This window comes from Dryobates pubescens, chromosome Z (assembly GCF_014839835.1).
Source record: "Dryobates pubescens isolate bDryPub1 chromosome Z, bDryPub1.pri, whole genome shotgun sequence".
Lineage (NCBI taxonomy): Eukaryota > Metazoa > Chordata > Aves > Piciformes > Picidae > Dryobates > Dryobates pubescens.
In genome coordinates this window covers 18,046,458-18,068,791 of record NC_071657.1, presented here as the reverse complement: position 1 = coordinate 18,068,791, position 22,334 = coordinate 18,046,458, and the positions used below count along the sequence as shown (strand labels likewise).

Genomic DNA, 22,334 nt, shown 5'->3' with positions numbered 1-22,334 from the left:
TTTTGATGGTGTTTGTTTTCCAAGTAGATTTAAGATTCGATTTAAAAGTTTTACTTTTCAGATATATTAATTTCTATTTTGAATTCCATTTGATCAAGATTCTTAATATATTCCCCTAAAAGATGAACAGCTTTCTGCCTTTTGATACAATTTTTGCAGTATTCAAACCCAGTATTCTTGTGCAAGGGACAATCTGATCTTGCATTGCAGTCAAGCCAATGGCTTCTTCATTTCTTGAACCTTGCCAGACTACTTTACACTAATCTAACACTATCTAAAGATACTTTTTGTTCAACAAAATTACTTGAACAACCATTTAAAAAAATGTGATTATTTATAGTTAATGCAATTCACAGTGATGAAAAGTGTATACCTGTGGAAACTTAAAAGTGGTGTTATTGAGATCACTGGCATTTTTAATCTCTCCTTTAAGTATGTACCAAGGCATTTAAAGCTAAGCATTGGGGTTTATTCCTAACTGTTTTGACCATTCAGAAAATTCTATATTCCAGAAAACAAACAATATTTAGTGATCATAGTAAGTAATCTAAATTTATAAAGCCCCATAGGGAGAATTATGGTGTACAAATATATGATAAATATCACCTATGGTTGTGCAAGATGAATGTACACCAAGTGAAGCAAGTATGTTAGTACACAGGAGAGGGTAATTGTGAAGATTGTAAGATCTCAAACACTAGAGTTTGGCTAAGCAGCTGTCTTAGAAGCTGAAGCCTCTTAACTGAGATTCAAGAACGGGATTAAAGAATGAAAACAGTAGTGCACGGTCGTACTTATTACTCTGTAGAATAAAGATAACTGCATTTTTTACCCTGTTTTGATTACTGTGTGTTGTCGTTTTCCCTGCAATCAGAAATGCCGGACGGCGGTTCTCACTGCCACCCTGCTACTCCAAGGGAAGTTGCAATGCGGCAGAACTCCGTACTCTGCGCGGCCGGAGTTCTATTTGTCTCAGCTCAGGGCAGGGAGGGGCAGGCAGGAAACAGCCAGGCAGGAAACGGCCAGGCAGGGGGGCAGGCAGGGGGCAGGCAGGGAGGCAGCGAGCGGGGACGGGACCCGGCGCGGGGGGCGCGACCGCCCCCCCACCAATGGGAGCCCGCGGCAGGGAGGCGGAGCGGGGCGGGGCTGGGCGCGGCCGCCATAGCCGCGTGCTACCCCCGCGGTGTGACCATAGGAGATGCTGGGGATTCGTTGTGCTGCTGCCGCGTTGCTTCCTCTGCGGGCTGGATTCCCGGCAGCCGCCATGTCCACGCTGTTGATCAGCCAACCGCGCTACGCCTGGCTGCGGGAGCTGGGCCTGCAGGAGGAAAACCCGGGCGTGTATAATGGGCGCTGGAGCGGCAGCGGCCAGGTGCGTGCGGCGGCACGGCCTGTGGGGATGGGAGCGGGTCCATGGGAGCCGGGCCCTGGCGGGGTCAGTGTGGCCGTGCCGAGTTGCGACCGGGCCTCGGCGGGGCCCGGGGCTTTGCCCCTGCTCCGCTGCTCATGCCCTGCCTTCTGCTCTAGGTGGTTACGACATACTGCCCTGCAAACAACGAGCCCATCGCCAGCGTCCGGCAGGTAAGTACGTCTCAGCCTGGCCAGTCCCGGGAAGCTCGGCGGGCAGCGCCTGCTGAATCGGGAGGAGATCTCGTCGCCTCCGTGGCGACTCAACAAGGACATGAATCCGCTGGGGTGGGTGACGGTCGGGGTTTAGGGGATGTTGAATCTAGCGGTGGTTAGTGGAGCTCATCTCAGCTCAAGCCATCTGCTGGAAAGAAACTTACGGCTTTTTTGTGAAGAAGAAGGGGGCAGTCACGGGTTGTTTTTTTAGCTTCCCAGCCCCCGCTCTTGCATGTATTATTGAGAACAGCAAAAGCCTCTCCTTCCCGTTACTGTTTCTAGTGGGCTATGTGGAATAGGAGTGGCTGTTCAGTGGAGCTGAGTGGCCTGAAGCAGGTACGGCGGAAAGCGCTGGCATGCACGTGGTAAATTTGTGGAAGGTTTTAGTGTGAGAGTCGTGCTATCGGGCAAACCTACTCTTTTTGTATATTTGGATTCGATTAGTGCTTGACACCCATGCAGTAGGACAGTCCTCAAAGCTTTCGTTTACTACTGTTAAAGAGTACTATTATCAAGGGAAAAGATACAGGAATAGATGATGAATGCTTTCCTTACAGCCATTCTTTATGGAGCATCCTTTGCCATCTCAAGGAAAATTTATGCTCGCTTTTTTTTCTTCCAGCACACCGCCCCCCCGCCTCCCCGGCCATTTAAGCAGCATGCAAGTTTTTCCTTGGCAGTTCCTTTAGTCAACTCAATGTGCCATATTGGAACCAAAACTATGGCAGGAGATAAACTTCCCGTGAAAGCAGTGTTCTGTAGTCCAGTATGAAGTGTCTTGAGTTGGATGCAGAAGCTTTTCTGTGGTGTTTGTTTTGGGGTTTGGTTTTTCTAACTTTTTCTTTGACATGCTTCTTCACTTAGGCTAGTTTAGAGGATTATGAAGACACAGTAAAGAAGGCTAAAGAGGCATGGAAGATTTGGGCTGATGTGAGTTAACAAATTTCTCTTTTATTACGTTGCCCTGTCTAGTGGAGCTGTGAAAACATGTTCATACTGTGTATGTTATATTTAAGTAAAAATCCACAATGTGAACCGTAAGAAACATAGCCAGACAAATTGTGCATATTAGCAGTGAGGTACAAAGATGATATCATTGATTTGTGGAAAATACTTGTTCTGAAAAATCTGGTGAATTTACCCAGGTTTGTGCCTGTGAGCTATTGCAAACAGTTGTGCTGAAGTTCAGAAAGAAACCTTGTAGCCGGAAAATATCTTTGTGGGTGTGTCCTAACTTCATGTTGCCACATGATTTCTCCAGGCTGAACTGCAGAATATTTGTGTATCTAGCTTGTGATGGTATCTTGTTCTCATAGGGTGAAGAAGACTGCTGATTTTGAATATGCTTTTTTTGTTCACCAGCTGTTGTGGTATTTCACAAAACAGCTGTGTTAGTCTAAAACTTGCATGTTACGCTGCTGTGTCAGACGATGGCTAAGCTATTATTCCTTACCAAGCTGTAGTTCTCAGTGCTCTTGTATAAGCTGTGTCCAGCCAGCATCCATTTTCTTCCTGGACATGCCAGGCTTGGTTTTTATAGCGACTGTCCATTTCTTTTAAACAAGCTGAAACCTGAAATTTGTAAGGTTTTTGGACATTCTCTGTTTTATCTGGCAAAGTAGTTTGCTTTACCTGGAGAGAACAAAATTTAGGATAAACATGACAGCTTCAGCAGTATATGTTAATAAATGTTCTTTTGTTACAATCAGTGAATATAATGTTGGTGAGTGCATGGCAGCTCCTAATTTGTTTAGAAACAGTCTAAAAGTAATCTAACAGATAACCGTGAATCAACACATCAAATGCTTTAAAGCCCTGTCTCAAAGCTGTTTGATTTTAGTTTGTGGCTTTTATTGTAATGAGCCTACCTGAAAGATCTTGCCTTTAAAGAGAGGATTGCATGCTTCATGTATTCTTCACTCCTTTCTTTCCAGAAAACTTCTGTTGATCAGTAGTTTATAATCCTATAAATTGTCTTGCATACATGTGGCTTGTCTAACATACTGATAACACATTACAAAATAATAAAAAATAATCATGAAAAAATTAAATCTGTTTGAGGTTCTGTGAGTCTCATCATCTGCTGACAGAATAAATGTCACCAGCCCTTGTCATACTGCAAATAAGAAAAAGAATAAAAAATAAATAAAAAGGATGTGATAGTGAGTACACTTCAAAGGCACAAAAACTAGGAAGTGCTTTTATAAAAAACTCTTGTTTCTCATGGTGTGGCTGAATGGGGCATTGTGGGTGGTGTGGTTGAACAGAAGTAGTGGAACTAATAATCTGAATGTGTCTAGTGATACTCAATGGAACTCAGCTTTTAAACAGACAAAAATGTGTGCAGTGTTATCAGTCTCTGTAAGGCAGGAATCAATTTCTTATAAGCAGTGCACTTGAGAAAAATTAACAAGTAAGAATGTCTTGGGCAGATAGGGGAAAAAGCACAGTGATTCCTTACTGCACAGGTAAAAGACTAGCTGTGTATATCAGGCAGATGTCATGGATGTTCAATCTCAAATAGATTCTTCTGTTTTCTTCTGTTTTGACTAGATCCCTGCACCTAAGCGTGGAGAAATAGTTCGACAGATTGGTGATGCTCTGAGACAAAAAATAAAAGTTCTAGGAAGCTTGGTAAGTTGTTTCCAAAAGCAGCTTAACTTTGAGGGTGGATAAGGGAGGGAGGGGTGTGTCCAGGATGTTTTTCCTCATTTTTTAACCTAATCACTCTCCAATACTAAGCTTAATTGTTGCAATGCTGTTAGTTCTGTTAGGTTGTCTAAAGACATTTTAATTATGAAAAGGAAAGGAAAAAAGAAAAAAAAAAGATGCAAGATTTTGTTCTGGCATCCTACACTGCAAATGATAATATGCTAATAGGAAGAGAAAGTGTAATCTGTTCTGCAGTTTCCCTTGATGTTGTCTCCTTGGCAGAGTTTCAAGGTTGGAATTAGAATGCTAGCCTACTTTGGTGTTTGTGGTATGTTGAAGTTTCCTCTCAGCATTAACTTTGCCAGACAACTTAGTTAGAAGCAAAATGAAAGCTGTATTTACAAGCAAAAACTGCACTCTACAATGGAATGCAATGAATATATACAAAATACATAGTATTTACAATATTATACAGATATTTACAATTAGCCAACAACACAAAAACTCCCCTGGTCAGAGACCAGGGAAGCCATTCCACTGTCCCCCTAGCTCCCCCCATCCCCATCCCACAAGAGAGAAAGGAGCAGAGAGAAAACAGCAGGTTAAACTTAACTAAACAATTCAGCCAAGGTCAGCTGACAAGCAGGTTAATCTCTCTGGAGTGAAGCAAGCAGCAGAGTTCAGAAAAAGAAGAAAGACTTGTTTAGGTAGAGCCTGGTTCATGCCAGATACTTATCCAATGAATTTGTTTAGAATAATTTTTAGTTTTCCTTTTTACACCCAGTAGTGATTTATATTGCTTAGCCTGGAGAAGAGGAGACTCAGGGGTGACCTTATTGCTCTCTACAACTACCTTAAGGGAGGTTGTAGACAGGCAGAGGTTGGTCTCTTCTCCCAGGCAGCCAGCACCAGAACAAGAGGACACAGTCTCAGGCTGCACCAGGGGAGGTTTAGGCTGGACGTTAGGAGGAAGTTCTACAGAGAGAGAGTGATTGCCTGTTGGAATGGGCTGCCCAAGGAGGTGGTGGAGTCACCATCACTGGAGGTGTTCAGGAGGAGACTTGACAGGGTGCTTAGTTGCATGGTTTAGTTGATTAGGTGGTGTTGGATGATAGGTTGGACACTATGATTTTGAGGGTCTCTTCCAACCTGGTCTATTCTACTCTATTCTGTTTATATTTTTCTACTATTCTGCTCAAAATCTCTAACTAAATTCTAAAGGTATAGCCTAAAACCACCACAGAGTTCAAAAGTGATGCAGCTTCACTGGTGAGTGTGGACAGCAGAAGTTTGCTCTGTGTTCTTTGGACAAAACTTGTTGCTTATTGCCAGAGCGTTTTTTCTAGTTTTCCCAAAGAGATGATAAATCTGTTCAGCTCAGCTTTAGGATGTGTAAAAGAGAATGATATGGCAATTTATCTTTTCATGTGCTGTTGGAAATTTCCAGCCTTGCATCACAATGCCCTTATTGAAATGTATCTACTGCACTTACAGACTCACTGTTTCTTAGTAAATAAATCTGTTACGCTTTTGGTTTTGGTCACAGATAGGGGCTATTAATTCTGTCTGGAGACTACTATAGGCATCATAGAAATACCTTTAGTCACCTTCTGCATGGGAATTAAAATCATGTGGAAGTCTTTGGAGCCTAATCTCTCACTTAACAGTTTTTTCAAAGTACACTTATCAGCCTAAACTGGTGGGTGATACCTGCATGAAAGCCACACCTAGATATCAGAGCACAACTTGTAAAATTAGGTAGGGGTAAATTGAGTGACTTTTCAGTTCTGAAGTTAGAGACTTCTCTCACTTTTGGAGGAAAAATGTCTTAATGCCATTTTATTAATAATCTATGTTCCTGCTATGTGTATCTAACACATTTTCAACATCCAAGGTTACTAAAACAATAAATATGTGTAGACATTTTAAGCAGTGTCTGAAAACTGAATCTCTCAAACTTAACTTTGAAATGTTGTAAAACAAGTAGTTTGTTTATGAAAAATGTAAATGACCATTTCTTTTGTTTCAGAGCAGAGTAATTGAGCTTTTTCAATTTATTTCATATCTGGTCCACAATGTCTGCACACATCCTGATAGAAATTGAGTGTTTCATTGATCTAAATCTACGAACCTCATTACTGTTGTGTAATCCTTTCAGTAGATTGGTTTTAATTTTCTCAATTAATTAATTTCCTCTTCTAATTTCCTCCTAGTGTATGGGAATGTGACTCCTGTCTGTCTGTTGTGTTCTTTCTTTAATCTGTGAATAACACAGGAAGTGTTGAAACTTATGTAATGAAAAAAAACCAAACATGTATTGAGTCTTAATTGATGTACAGATATACCTGGCGCTAGTGGGATACAATGTGTTGGGGGTGCAAGGAAAATTTTTACAAAACAGTTCAGTCTCTTTTTTTTTTTTTTTTCCCTTTTCAGGTCTCCTTGGAAATGGGAAAGATTTTTGTTGAGGGTGTTGGGGAAGTGCAGGAGTATGTTGATGTCTGTGATTATGCTGTTGGTTTGTCCCGAATGATTGGTGGACCTATTTTGCCTTCAGAAAGTAAGTAGGCCTTTTTTTCTCTGTTGTTCAAATGGTGTAGTGTGGCAAAACTGATGTGCTGTGAGTTATAAGGGCATATGTTGTCTGGGAATAGATATGCTGACAGGCAGTAGCACCACCTAATGAATTATCTAGCCTGTAGCAAGAAAAGCAGTAGGTTTTTCTCTCTGCTGTTTGAGGCATTAGGTTCTCTCTGATTTCTTTGTTAAGGAAGGTGCTAGAAGAAAGTATGTAAAAAGTTCAGCAGTGTACTTAAAAATGAGAGACTGTTTTGTCAGTTAATTAACAAACAGTCACCATTCTCTTAACTGAATAGTTAAAATAGAAAAACTGCATGTTGTCATTTGTTGTGTTAACCTAGCTAACCTGGTTGCAGCAAACTGCAGAGTGCATACCATACATATAGTGTCTATAAGTTAATGTTCTGATGGACAAAGGGGTGATGTTAAGCCCCTTGCTAACATGGTTTCCTTTTAAAAAAAACCCTCTAAATGGATGCAAATTGTGTTGCACTGTAACTTTGCTTTCAGGACCTGGGCATGCCCTTATAGAGCAGTGGAATCCTGTTGGTTTAGTAGGAATCATCACAGCCTTTAACTTCCCTGTAGCAGTTTATGGGTGGAACAGTGCAATTGCAATGATCTGTGGAAATGTTTGCCTCTGGTAAGTTAATGGCTCTCCAATATGCCAACAGGGTTTTAAATCAGACATGTTATCCTGGGCATGAAATCATTCTCCAATACCTGGTGTTTTTGTATGTATGGTTCTAGCTCATGTAGGGCTAATTTCTGTTTATTTTTAGGTAAATTTGTAGTCAAAGAGCTTTGCTTTATTTTTTGGTAACTTGCTCTATGAGGTGTTGAGGTTCAGCCCTGTCCATATGGCCTGTTTTTAAAAAAGAACCCAGTTTGGGGTCTTGCAGCAGTGGTAGAGGGTAGTTTCAGAACTGGTATAGCTAAAATTAAGACTCCTTTACTTCCTGTCCTCCTGCTCCACTTCCTGTGCTCCTGCTTCACTTTCATCATTCTGCTTCAGTCTACTGTGCTGCATAGCTCTTGCTTATGTGGATTTCAGTAGTAGCTCTGAATCTTAGCTGTGTAAAGAAACACTTGAATTTCTGTATTATCATGCACTGGAAAACCAGTCTAAACAAAGTGTGCCGTAATTCAGATACTATAAAAATTGCCTATTTGAATTATTTCTTATTCTCAAAGTAGTGAAAAGAAAATAATCTCATTCCTAATTATTTCATTTTTAGGAAAGGTGCTCCTACAACATCCCTTATTAGTGTTGCTGTTACAAAGTGAGTTCTGGTTTATTTGGTTTCTGTTTCGCTTTTTAAGCAACTTACTTTCAGTTTGAGCTAGTGCTTAGGGGCCAGAAGAGTTGTTTCCCCCTTGTTACCTAAAACGTAACTGTGTATGTAGGACACTATTTATACTGGTGGTGTTAGTTTGTTCGTTTTCTGGGGCCAGAGCTGTGCACAGACCTGAAGTACAGCTAGTTATGTGGTTAGCTTCCTTGTAGAAAATGAATTTCTCACAAAATTCAGCTTCCTTTAATGATGCACTCATCGCTTTTTGGGAGTCTCAGCCCAACATCAGCATCTAGTTCCTTGGCAAATTCTTCTGTCTGCCTGTTGTAATAAAATATAAATATATTTTACATTTAGTATTTCAGGCAGTGGTATCTTCAGACACTGCTGTAACTTATTTACAAAGTATATTTACAGGTACTGATAATTGGTTGTGGGTTATATATTCCATATACAAGGAATATGAAGGCAGTTTAAACAATTTAAGCAAAAATCTGAGAATTTCCAATATAGTGATTTGGATTGGAAATTCAGGTGCTGTGATTTGCAGTTTCACACCAGAGGGACACTATAGCAAATTAGCCAGATTATTCATGGCTTTTTTGCTTTCCTCTGGTATCTTCCAGACTCTATTTATAACCCAAGAAGGGCAGTGCTCATTTGAAATTTGCACAGGCAAACAAAGCAAAGATGGTGTCCACTGTGTGGGATGCTGTACTGGGGACAGGCTTCTGGTTGGTAGCTTTGCTCTGTTGCTGAGTGATGCATCCTGGTTGTGTAGGTGGCAGGACAGCTGATGTGTTGGGCTGTCCAGCTGCATTGTGGGGGTTTGTTTTGGTGCTCTCACTGTGGCAGCTCCTGGGTGCTTTCAGGGAAGCTTGTCCCCTTGCAGCTCTTGGCTTGGCCACGGTGTGGTTTGCCTGCTAAGACAGGCTTTTCAGCTGCAACTTAGACAGCATTCAGCTCACCATCTTGGCTGGTTTAAATATTGTCCGAAGACAATTTATGTCCACTGGTGACAGAGAAACCCAATAGGTTAACCTATAGAATGGGGCAAGTCCAAACATAGCCAAGGGCAGACACAGTTCACAGGTGTGTTACAAGGTCAGTCACACATGCTGCATGTTTACCTGGACCATCTGGATCCTAGGAAATATCAGGTTTGCAAATTCACAGGTGTTTAGCCCATTGGCTGGGTTAGGGCATGTTTTGGGGCTTCTCCTTTCAGAACATCTATGTAGATCTATATCCTGAAGATGTCTTCACACAATCCTTTATTATCCAAACCTAATAAAAGCTTAGCATGCATTTCCAGGTTCCAGAATTCTTTTGTGGATAAAAAGGAGACATTATCCAAAGAATAAATTACCGGGTGTTACATATTCTAGGTTTATTGTTACTTTGCTTATTTCATTAACTTTTTTAATACTTCAGTTGTGTGCTGAACATAAAAAGGCTCCTTTAAAATAACTAATTGTCAAGTTTTGTGGTTTTAATATTAACTTCCAAAGACAATGGCCTGAAGCTGATAAGTATTTGATATATATCTATGAAGTTACATAAGTATCTCCTTCTAATGGTGAGTGTAGCGTCAAGTTTTCTACATGCCAATGTAATACTTGCCTGTGCCACTTGTATGGACACATAGTGATTATATTTTACACTATTCTATGTGAACTATTATTGTAACACCAAAGTCCTTGCTGAAAGAAGCGTATTATGTATTGTACAAGCTGCATGTCATTTAACTGCAAGACTGCTGCTTTTTGAGTTCTGTAGCTTCTTCATGTGCATGGTCAGACAGGTCTGATAGTTCATTCCCATATATGTGCATCTGTCAGAAATATTTGTAATTTTTGCAACTTTGATTCTAGAATAATTGCCAAAGTTTTGGAGGATAACAAGTTGCCTGGAGCAATTTGTTCACTGGTTTGTGGTGGAGCAGACATTGGGTAAGTAACATTTCTTGCGCTTTGGAGATGTTTAGAGAGCAAAGCATGTCTTTAGAGGTGGTACTTATAAAGTTATTCTGATCTCCAGGAGCTCCCAGTACATTCACATACCTTTTGTCATAATTTTTACCAGCTGGTCTGAAACTCTGGCCCTGCTGTAAACATAATACATGTTTCTATTAAATGTTGAGAGATCATAGAATACATAGAATAAACCAGGTTGGAAGAGACCTTCAAGATCATCGCGTCCAACCCATCAACCAGTCTAACACCGCCCAAACAACTAACCCCCGGCACCAAGCACTCCATCAAGTCTTCTGAAAACCTCCAGTGATGGCGACTCCACCACCTCCCCAGGCAGCCCATTCCAATGGGCAATCACTCTTTCTGTATAGAACTTTTTTCTAACATCAGCTGCTAACAAATAGCTTACTGTTTATTTAATTAAGAGGCACGAATAAGGTTATATTCCATTTATGCATATGCTTGCACCCAAAGAATATTAATAGCTAATACTTGAATTTCACTCACAATGTTCTAAGAGTATTAATTTTCTAGCCCACTGGCCTTTTGGATCACTTGTGAAGGAGAATAATTCCTCATTTTCATTGCTACTTTGTCAGCTGTAGGTGGTTCCTTGTCTGGATCAATATCCTCAGATTTGTCTTCTTGTCTCCTGTCTGTGGGAGGGATAGTGCTCTCTGCCTCAGAGGCTGCTGTAACTGGTTCTGGGACCCTCTGAAACAAGTCAGAGCACAAATCCTCAAATTCTTGCCTTGAGACTTTGGCCTTGAAGTTAATGTCATCTAGTAGCCCCTCAGTCTGTACCATGCAGTCAGCGTTGGCACTCAGGACAGTCTTCTGGTGATTGGCCTCCTTCAGCAGCTTGCCCATGGCCTGGGTATTCTTCTGGACATATGTCACTGGGTGTTGCTTGTTAAAAGAGCATTGCCAAGTAGTCACACAGGCAAAGCTCCATCTCTAGCACCCCCAGTGTGCGGTCAAACCCAGTGCCCTGGATCTGCAATTGAGGTTGGGTCCCCAAGTCCTTAGTTTTCACTGTCTCATGCTTGTACAGGAGTCTGCACTTGCTTATACATGGATACTTGTGCTTGGAAGCTGTGCAAATAATATTGTTTTGTTTGATTATTACAATGTGGGAATTCCTAATACAAATGTATATTCAAATGTATGTTTTAGTGTTTCAAGAGAAGACAAAATAGGTGGTATTAAAACCAGCCATAGATATGCTTATTTTCTTAGTGAACATAAAAACTGGGGCTGATTTTAGTTGAATGAAAAGAGACTCATTCCACTTCTCTAAGAACCATTTTTCCTACCATCTGCTTAATTACTTACCTGGTGCCTTTTGAAGTAGTAATTGTGAGTTTAAAAGATCTCCCTGGTTGAATTTGGTTTGTGTGGAATGTGCAAGCAACTTTTGCAGTTGGCCGCTGAATATGGCGTTGTGTTTCTTGTGCAGTTCAGCAATGGCGAAAGATGAGAGAATGGACCTGTTGTCTTTCACTGGCAGCACAAAAGTGGGCAAGCAAGTAGCACTTATGGTTCAGGAGAGATTTGGTGAGTTTGTAGGGTCTCCTCTACTTACTTCCATGCCTGGAAAAGGCAGAGGTGCCCCACAGGCAACAGCTTGTTTCACTTACCTCTTGTGTTACCCTTTTTGATTGTTTTTTTAACTTGGTGCAAGTAGGATATTGAAACTGCTCAGAGACAGATCTGCATTTATACGAAACTAATAATATTCTGCTAGGTTTTCTGTGGTCATGCAGTTAGTTTGGGGAGGCTATCCATGAATATAATCATGCAGAGAGTCAAAATGAACAGCAGAGTCTGTGATCTTTTGGGAATGTGTTCATGGAGAAATGCTCTCTTGCCTTACGAGTACAGGAGAAAAGCTAAGATTTTAAAACACTCATTTTACTGCAAATATTTAAAAGTTTAGATGCATGAGCCCATAGAATGCTGCTGCTGGATTCTAACTTTTAAAATAGAAAGTCTTATTCACAAGATTGTATGTTTGAAGCTCATAGGAGTGGAGAGAAATAAAATACCAAAACAAATGTTCACCCAGAAGTGGACAGTGATTGTTTCCCTCATATTTGAGCTGACAGAGAAATAAGCCCAGTTAAATTTTATATGTGCATTTTGATCTCTCTAGCATCTCCTCTTCTTCTTTGACTGCATCATACTATTTATGCAATAGCTTTTCCCTTGTCAATGCTATTTTTGCCTACCTTTTAAAGCTTGTATCTGCCATAACTGTTCTCCTGGTACCTTTCATTACAGCATTCAGTGTGATTTTCTACTTTGACTAGAGTGTTCAGTTGACTGGGATGTCTAAAATGTCTTGACTAACCAGAAAAATGTTTAATGAAATTTAGTTCTAGTTAGACATTATGTCACTGAATGAGGTGCAGTGAATACATCTGTGCATGACATACCTTGTTTTGTGTGTTCCTATTAGGTCGAAGTCTGCTGGAACTGGGAGGAAACAATGCCATTATTGGTAATACACACTGTAGAAATTTAGTCCCATAAATGGAACTTGGAAGTTAGCATGCAAATGTTTGTAGCATTTTTATTTCCCATCCCCCCCAGTCAGTGTTTGAAAAGTACACAGTAGAATACTGTTTTCTTTTTTGTCTTCAGTATGGTATGGAAAGTATGGAAAGGTATTTATTTTTTAAGATAAAAAATGAAAGTTCATGCTCTTGTATTTATTCACTGTTGAGGTGCTGAAGGAATGAGAAGCAGTAAACTCCAGTAAAGGAATATGGGCAGTGCTAAATAAATTTCCTTTTAGGTAGTTCTAATGTCACAAGCACAACATTTCAGCTTTTTAGAATATAAAAAAGCATGAATATATTTATTTCAGCAGCACATTTTACAGGTTTAAGTAGTTTAGGGTATGATCTAATTTCCCGATAAACATAGCATAAACACTGTGAGGCTGAGCAATGCCGCAGATAGAAAATACAAGCTAGTTAATTACCTGAGGTGCTGTCCCATTGTGTGTAGTATTCTATGTCACCTTTCTCAAGTTCTGAACAAACTTAATTGACTATCTAGAATATTAAGATCTCTTGCAAATCACATTTGAGCAGGTCTTTTTTTTTCCCCATGTGGCTTTCCAGCCAGTAGCATAAACTTGCATTATACTTAGAAAATAGTTCCCTTTTTTATGTGAAAATCCTGATTTTTCACATAATTCACTTTGAATGATGTCAGAAGCATTACTTACTTGAACTGTGTCCCAGTTTTAATGATAATAGTTGGAGAATTGTGTGGGACTGTTTAAGCTGAATGATAGTTTAGGCTTATACATACTATCTTTGCTTTAAACACCCTAGTGTCATCTATCCAGATGGATTTGTTCACATTATTATATACCTCTTTATTTTAGCACCTTTTTTTTTTTTATGTTATCTGTGTACACTTAACCATTTTTCTGTATGTTGCTAGACTTCTCAGTGAGAAAAATACAAAGTGAAGAAATGGCAAGAAATTGTTTGCAGCTTCTTGAACTAAAATAAAGCTGAAATTGTTTATAGGCTTTATTGCAAAAGGCTCTTTTTCAGTAGTTCTGACCTACATTTATGTCCAATGTGTTTGTCTAATTCCAGGTGTAAAATGATTTTTGAAGTGTTTCTTTCTGTCTTGAGTGTGCTATGCTGATGTGACTATTCCTAATGCTTCTTGACCAGCCTGTCAAATTTCGTTATGTTGTTTAGTTTCTTAACTCTTGCAGACTACCTCTTTACTTTGTAACATGCTGATGTTTTAATTTTTTTCAGTGTTTGAAGATGCAGATCTGAACCTTGTCATCCCATCTGCTCTATTTGCCGCTGTTGGAACAGCGGGTCAGAGGTGTACAACTGCTAGAAGGCTAGTGAGTAAATGTGTATTGTCTAGTTTGGGTAGCTCTGAAGTTTAACTTCCAAATTAGTGTAGAAAATGCCTAACAGCTACTAAGACTCTAGAGAGTAACAGACAGTCTTTCAAACATTTTTCTATGAAAAATCAATTTGATGGGAAAGTAAGATGGTATTTTGTCTTTCTGCTATAATTCTAGCTCTGAAGAGTTTATGTTTTTAAATGTGCCTGATGCTAAAGCTCCAGAAAGTAAAACTTACTGTGCTTCCTGTTTCTGTCTGTCAGAACTTTGCCTGTACCTGCTGTAAATCTTGTCATGGGTTTTAGATTTCAGCAAAACAAGGGTGTGTGAGTTGCTTAGTTTATTACTGATTTTTAACTAATTTTCACAGGTTTAAAGGAGTTTTAATATTAGCCTGTGTTTGTGCAGTCTTTTCAGATTTGGGTTGATTTGGTAAATATTAGTCAAAATTGGTGTGGGTTAACTTAAGGTGTATAGGAAGGGCAGTGATCCCTCAGGTTTTAGCAATAAAAATCACTTGAATATTTGTCGTAAAACACTTAACCAAAGAGTTTAGAGAACAAATTGACACCATTGGTCTGAGGTGGGGTAAAATTAAAATGAATTTTTGTTTCCTTACTTCCTTTAAATCTTCCTTTCATGCTGGTGCTGTTTTGAGGTCTTGCTCATGTGTTTGTTTCTAACTGAGGGTTTGACAACATGAGCAGCACTATGTCTAGACTTCACTCAGCTCTTCAAAGTGCAGTAGAACTTCAGGAATATATATATATATATATATATAGGCTATATATATATATTAAAAATTATATATATATATAGGTTGAGCTGTCTTACAACCTTCTAACCACATTTTGTGTAGTTCCTCCACGAAAGCATCCATGATGAGGTGGTGGCAAAGCTTGCTAAGGCCTATGCCCAAGTCCGCATTGGTGATCCATGGGATTGTAAGTAGCTCTTTCCAACTCAGAGGTTTAGGATATGAGTTTGTTTGGGTTTGGTGGTTTGGTTTTGGTTTTTTTTTTCTCCTTTCTTTTTTTTTTCTTCCTTTTTTTTTTTTTTCCCAATTTTGTGTTTACATTGCAAAAGCATTACAGATCAAAGGCTGACAGTTTACCAGGGAGTGGGGATAGCTGGTTTCATTCAGAATACAAACTCTGAATTGAAGATGAAAAGGCCAGATGAAATAATTGTTCCCAAAATGTAATGATAGGGATGTTTGCAAAGGTACAGTTTTTCTAAAAGTATGTCTTTGAATCTTTTGTTTTCAGCTGACACTCTGTATGGGCCCCTTCATACCAAGGAAGCAGTGAAAATGTTCCTTGATGCAGTAGAGCAAGCAAAACAGCAGGGTGGCTCTGTGGTCTGTGGAGGAAAGGCAAGTTACTTTTATTCTCTCTGCTACATTTAGTACTCTAGTGATTTAGTTTTTTATCAAATTGATAAGCCAGAAATATGATAAAATACGAATATGATTTATTAAATATATATAAAAAAAATTTCCCAAGCCAATTTGATTCAGGTTTGTTTGCCCAGTCGATAATTGGTTAATTACACATGATAGGAGGCTAATAAGCAGTGAAATAACAGTCTAGAAAAATCAGAATTTGGAATACAGAGGAATAAACCGGAAACTTCTTATAAGCACAGAAACAAACGGCAATGCTGCCTCGGGTGGTAAGATAGACCACCTTGGGTTCATAATGGAGCTAATCAACAGGTAAACAAGCTATGAACCTTAGGAATGACCAGGTAAACTAGTGTAAGTTACTCACGAACCACTGAGCTGTTAACTACCAAAACCTTTGCTCAATGAAGCGATGCTCTGAGTTTGTATGTGTAATCCAAAGAGCAGGAATAATCCAAAAGGTAGTATCCAAAATTAGAGGAAGTGAGAGAGAGAGCACACTGCTGTGGTGGAGAGATATATGACTCAAACGCTATGCTGCCAGGACAAAAGAAGCTAATTGCCCTGAAGACAGGGGCATGAAGTAGGTGCTTGAAGTAGGTGCTTGTTGCTGCCTTGAATCCCTATAATGAACGGGGCTGGGGGGGTGGGTGAGAAGATGAGAGAGAGAGTAAAATCTTCCCCTATAAATTCCCTTTTTGAAAACTGAACGGCCCAATGGCACATTAGCTATTCAAATCCCACCAATCAGTTCAAAATGTTGTCTGGTGGCAAAACTGCACATGCCTTCTCTCTTAGCCTCTGACGTGCAGTTGCCTCTCTGAAACGTGAGGCTCTGGGTCCAGCTTCCATCCCTTCCAGGCAGCCTTAACGGTGCCTGCCTATTGGCTCCTCGATCTCAAACCTGGACCCTGCAAATGGGGAGGGAGGAGAAAGGGCAGTGGATCGAACAGGTTTAGCTGGCTTGTTAATCCCTCTTCCAGGACAGCTAGGATGAAAAAACCCAAAACAATAATGTGATAGCTTAGGCCAAGATTTTACCTCAGTTTGTTCCATGAGCCATTAGAGTATGCTGAATTAGTCAGCCTGAGAATGTTTGAATTGCAGTCCTGTCTTCAGGGTAGAATGGGAAGCTTGGCAGCTACCTTCTTTTGCTAGAAATGGCTAAGAGCTTTCAGAGGTTCCTTGCATGACTCTGGTTGCAGGTGGTGAATATGCAAACAAAAATTGCTGTTCTGTCCTTGGATTCACCATATTAGACCAGGAAATACTGAAGATTCTTCTGGGATGTTTAATTATCATGGACTTAGCATTCTGCAAATTCTTGTCCTTCATGGGCACTTTCTTTATTCTTAATCCCATTAAATCTTAATAATCAGTTTACGAGTAGGGGGAAGGAAGTGTTTTCTGTCAGCTGCCAGAAATAGGAGTTATGCTCCTATATTTTAAATACTTAGATGAGTAAAACTTACTATCTACTCAGATGATCTGACATCCTATGTCTGATTGCTAGGCACAAGTGTAGTAACCAGAACGTGTGGGCTTCCCTTCCTACACTAGTGCTAAGTAGGATACTGGTTTGAACTTCCTCAATTGTTTCTTCTCTTATGTCTTTCAAAGGTTATAAATCGCCCTGGAAACTATGTTGAACCAACCATTGTGACTGGCCTTCCTCATAATGCACCCATTGTCCACACTGAGACATTTGCCCCCATACTCTATGTGCTGAAATTTAAGGTAAAATGGCAATGGGGAATTAATCAGGTGTCGAGTATGCTAACAGAGGAGTTAGGAGAGAGATTTTATATGTGAGCTGGGTTCATGTAATGGATCCAGCGCTTCAAGAGGCGTCAACAGTTCTGCACTGTGGGATACCTACTATAATAGCTTACTTCACTGTGTAGCTACATTGATTCTTTCTCTGTGAAGAGCACTGGAGTTAAGATGAGAATCTGTACAGAAATAGATTTGTGTTGTCAATATCAGCCTGCTCAAAAGCAGTTTGTGTGTTTTGTGTAGTGGTGGAGGCATCATGTGCCTGACTGTGCATATGTATTTGCCAAGTGACATTCAATGTATGTGCAATATGGCTATGTTATACTGGCTATTTTCTCACAGTGCTTCTTTGTAACTGCCTTGCTTTGAATGGTTATGGTTTAACCATTGACACCTTCTTCTTTTAGGAAGAAGAGGAGGTTTTTGCCTGGAATAATGAAGTAAAACAAGGTCTTTCCAGCAGTATCTTTACCAAGGATTTGGGAAGGATTTTCCGCTGGCTTGGGTAAAAGTTAAATTATTTTTCTACCTTTGTGAAGCATAAGATCAGAGTCTGCCTTGGTTTTTGTAAACCTATGCAGGATGCCACCTGAGCATTTTGTTGATCTCATTTTAGGAGAGGAGGCTTTCCTGATCCTTATGAGTAATTCTGTCTTGTGTTTGTAGGCCAAAGGGATCTGACTGTGGCATTGTGAATGTCAACATCCCAACTAGTGGGGCGGAGATCGGAGGTGCTTTTGGTATGCTGCTTAAGCTGTTTTCTTTATTCTTTAAATGCTGAAATTCTCTAGCATCATGTCTAGAGACTTGGTGCTCTTCCTCAGGTTCCTTTTTATTTTTCTTCTTTTTTTTTCTTTTTTGAAAACTGGGGAATTATATTTTTTTTTTCATCTTCTCTGCAAAACAATAGGTCTACTCATCTAGTCTTACAAGTTTTAGTCAGGCTGTTGAAATAACTAAATCTGATTGTAGTTAGTTTTGCACTATACCACTTTAGCAGAAAGCATAACTTGACCATAGGTAGTTGAATTTCAGCTTTTAAGAATATTTGTATTTGGTTTTAAAATATTTCATATACAATTCCCCATACCCCAAGTAAATGTAACTTATAAATATGTTCCAAATGTGATGGAGATGTGGCTGAGTGAAAAACTGTTTTAAACACAGTTAATTAAAACAGTCCTGAGCACTTTTGTTGTGTATGATTGCATGCATGTATAAAAACTACAGCATAAAATATTTTTGTGTGAGAAAGTCATTTAAATAAGTTTTTGCCTTTACTTCTCTATTTATATATATTGAAGGAGGTGAAAGGAGAAGAAATGAAATATTCACCTTGCTATTTAAACAGTACAATAGCCAGAACATTCTGGTACTCTAATCTTACTGAAAAATACCCCAAGAGTATCTCTAAAACAAGGTCCTTGAGTGCCAGCATGACGAGACTTTCAACTCCAGGCGGATCTTTTTTGAATCAAGCATGAAGAGAGAGAGTGAGTTGTATGTGGCAGTGTTCCAGTAATTCCTTTCAGTTGTAAAGTAAGGGCAAAGGAATAGTTTTTCCCAAATATTTTTTATAAAATATCTCAGCTTGCATTTGAAAAAAAAATTCAAATTTTAATGTATAACCTTTGTCCTACAGGTGGTGAAAAGCACACTGGTGGGGGAAGAGAATCTGGAAGTGATTCTTGGAAGCTTTATATGCGGCGGTCTACTTGGTAAGACAAACCTTTTTAATAACTGTAACTTACGGATAAACCTAAAATGTATAGAAACTTGACTACTGGCAGGTTATTTTAGCTAAATGTGAAACAGTCACATGTGAGTGTAATTACATTTGCAGGCAATAGTTTACATGATGATTTGAAGTGTCTGGATAAAGAACTTTGCTCCCTGTTCCTCAAAGAGAAAAAAAACAAAACAGTATTTTTGTTGTTGTTGTTCCCTGTCCCCCCCCTTGCCTAATTTTAGGCTTGGCTAAAAATTACATTAGTGAAACTTGTCAGGATCTCTATGAAGTGACAACCACAGTGAGGTGCTGCTATTACCAGTGGTAGGTGATTTAGGTAGCTGTTGAGTATCTATCCATAGATCTCCTGACATCCTGTAGTGGTTGGCCATTCCCACTCTGCTGGCCTCCTTAGCCTTTACCTGTGCTATCTTTGGTTTCCATGCAAAGGCTTATGAACATGAGAAATACCACCTTGCTTTTTCTGCCTGGATGTTATCCTAGTAAGACATTCTTTGCTTTCTCTTTAATCTGTCAAGAAAGGGATAATGGTCACTGTTGTCTTTCCCCATACATACTTACTGTATTGAAAATTGAACTAAAGTCAGTTCCTAACTTGACATAAGCCAGCTGCCTACAGGAGTGTCTTGTATATGTGTGACAGAAATCAGAAGCCTTGTATAGACTGTATCACCTGTCATAGTGATCAAATACGGTCTTTAAATACTTGTTTCTCTTCCAGTACAATCAACTACAGCAAGGATTTGCCATTGGCTCAAGGAATCAAGTTTCAGTAACCGTGCTATGAATGGGGATGCTGTGAACTGTCCTAGAATTTCAGAACCAAGCACCTTCTAAGCCTCGTGGAGAAGAAAATTAATTTTCTGAAACTTATCTGGAGCAAAGATACTGCTTTTGTAAAAAAAAAAAAAAAAAATCAGCTACTTTAAACCTGCTTCACTTTCAGTGCATGAAATTACTGCTTCAGTCTTCAGATGAGAAGTCTGTGGTCTTTGGGAATAAGGAAGCATTGACTGAAACTAACAAACTGGGATTCAGGTGGCCTGAATAATCTGTTGCCTTAGCACTACTTACAAACACTGTCTGTATCTTCTACCTCCCCACTACAAGCTGGTATTTTCAGCTAGCAGGTCTCTGCTTCAAGTAACATGCTGAGTTTTTAACAGACAACTGGTGCTTGTGGGGTGGGCAGTACAGGGCTCTTTTTCAAAGTGCAAATAAAGGTACATTTTGAGAGATACTTTGGGCTTCTGGTTTTTGGTGGGGGTTTGTTTGTTTTGGTTTGTTTTTTTGTTCATTTTGCTGGTGCAGGAAGACTCACCTGACTGCTTTTCACACACTAAGCTGCTGGCTGGGAGAAGCTGAAAGGAGTGCTTTAGCCTTCCTGCCTCTCCATCAAAGGAAGAACCTCCTTTTAAAGGTAAAAGGAGTCACAGCCAAATCAGATTGTCACAGCCTTTGTGACACCCTACAACCAAACCAGCTTAAGAACCGGATGTGCAGCCATGAGAGAATACTCTTGTAGAGGGAATTTGGTAGAGAAAAATGGTGTCTGTTTGTTTCACCTTAATTGGAGGTTGCAGGTGGGCACTGAAGACTACAGACATCAGCAGATCATTTCAGACCCTTGCTCAGAATTCAGGGTGAGAAAAAGCATGATGATGCTAGGCTGATTTTAGCTTTGCAGAGAGTAACTTCTGAGGTTCTTAACAGACCATATTTGGAGGAGATTTCCTCTTATTGTTATGCACCGAAATTCCACAGTACCTGAATGTTGTAGAGCTTTCCATTTTGGGCTCAGATTCTAGGACTCTGATTTGGCTTTTGATGTATTTTGACACTAAGATGTCACCCAACCTGTGGGTGGTCAAGGTCAAACATACCACAATGCTGGCTGGACTTTGACTTTTAAGACCTAGTTTTAAGATACATAGTGTTTTGAATCTTACATTTGTATTATAGAAGGCATTTTGAATGTCACCTATAGAACAGTCAGCAGCTGAAGCTTTTTCCATCCTGAGCTTCAAATTTTTTTCCTACTGAGTCTTTTTAATAGCCAGATGAAGTCTTGCCTATAGTTCTTTGTGTTTGGTCATCTAACAAGGAAAGATTTCATGAATAAATGTGGATTTGCATACAGCAATACCTGAAATTCCCTGAGTGGACAGAAATCATTAGCAAAGCACAAAGAAACAACTGCATTTCCAAATTCAACAATTCTAAAAATAGCACAAGTTATGGAAGCTCTATTCTTTAACATTGTTTGTAGCATTGAATGTTAACTATGAAACTCAACAATGAAAAACAGTTCAAAAACTTATCACTTTCCTCTTGTTGCTTCTTACTATTAGTTTCTGGGTGACCTTGTTATGTCACATCTATTCTAGAAAATAAAGGTATTTTTACACTTGACAAAATAATTTCACAGATCTAGTGGTCTAATTTGCAGGAATAGAGTTAACTTTGTCATCTGACTTTAGGCAAGTGAACTCGAGCCATTTGAATGGAACAAAAATGGTGTGTTTTAGTGATCTTCAAATTATTATCTGAAAATGAGTATGAATGGAAAAAATGTAGGAATGTAATCAAAGAGGGTGACTGTAGCAAAGTTCCTAGCACTTTTGGAAAGGTTAATATGTAACACCTCCAGCACAATTTTTTGAGTAGTTTACAGAGAAATCAGCTTGAAATACTTTTGTAACTACCTCTGTATTGTGTCTAAACATGTTAGATCCACTTTACGTAAGTAAAGAATGGGATCTGTAAATAGATTACAAATTCTTCATATACTTTTTCTGAGTATATGAATTGCTGTTCCAAATATGTTACCTGCATTGTCATTGCACTGCTAGTATGGCATTACAGCAGTTTTGTCTGCTTCCTAGACAGCTTTGAAATCTTTAGATGATTTTTGCTTTATTCTTCTCTCCACTTTTCTGTTTAGTTACCTGATGTTGAAGAATCCAGGTTGAACTGACTAGCTGAATGACTTCCAGTTAAGTGGCTCTAGGGAAAGTGCCTTTTAAAGACAGCTGCAGATTATAAATACATTTTGGCAGGGATTTAAGTGCCTTTAAGCGGTTATTATGATGAAGTGTTAAACTAAGGAAGTTTAAAGATACTGCAAGCACCCTATTTCTCAATTTCTGCTTTAATCTGGAAAGTCAGCTCTGGAGAGTGTAAACTGTGTTGGCTTTCACTGGGCTATCTCAACTAGTGAAAGCAATTTGAGAATTCATAAAATGTGTCTTTTAACTACTGGTGTGTGCAACATAATGGGACTTACAGTTTTAGTACAAGTTCTATCAGTGGCTTCCACTGTTGCATAAACTTAATTACCACTGAATGTATAACACCGGTGAATAAAAAGTGTTAAATGACACAT

General features: G+C 39.4%; 1 protein-coding gene across 1 annotated transcript; it reads left to right on the top strand.

Moving 5' to 3' along the window:
• The first annotated feature begins 1,181 nt into the window (after positions 1-1,181).
• Positions 1,182-20,210, top strand: ALDH7A1 (aldehyde dehydrogenase 7 family member A1). Its single transcript, XM_054178412.1, has 18 exons — positions 1,182-1,372; positions 1,528-1,581; positions 2,488-2,553; positions 4,177-4,257; positions 6,712-6,835; positions 7,366-7,498; positions 8,094-8,138; positions 10,025-10,102; positions 11,586-11,683; positions 12,588-12,629; positions 13,918-14,012; positions 14,878-14,962; positions 15,287-15,393; positions 17,044-17,160; positions 17,607-17,704; positions 17,866-17,939; positions 18,842-18,917; positions 19,671-20,210. The coding sequence occupies exons 1-18, from the start codon at positions 1,199-1,201 to the stop codon at positions 19,723-19,725; spliced, it is 1,602 nt and encodes a 533-aa protein (XP_054034387.1). The 5' UTR covers positions 1,182-1,198; the 3' UTR covers positions 19,726-20,210.
• The last annotated feature ends 2,124 nt before the right edge of the window (positions 20,211-22,334 follow it).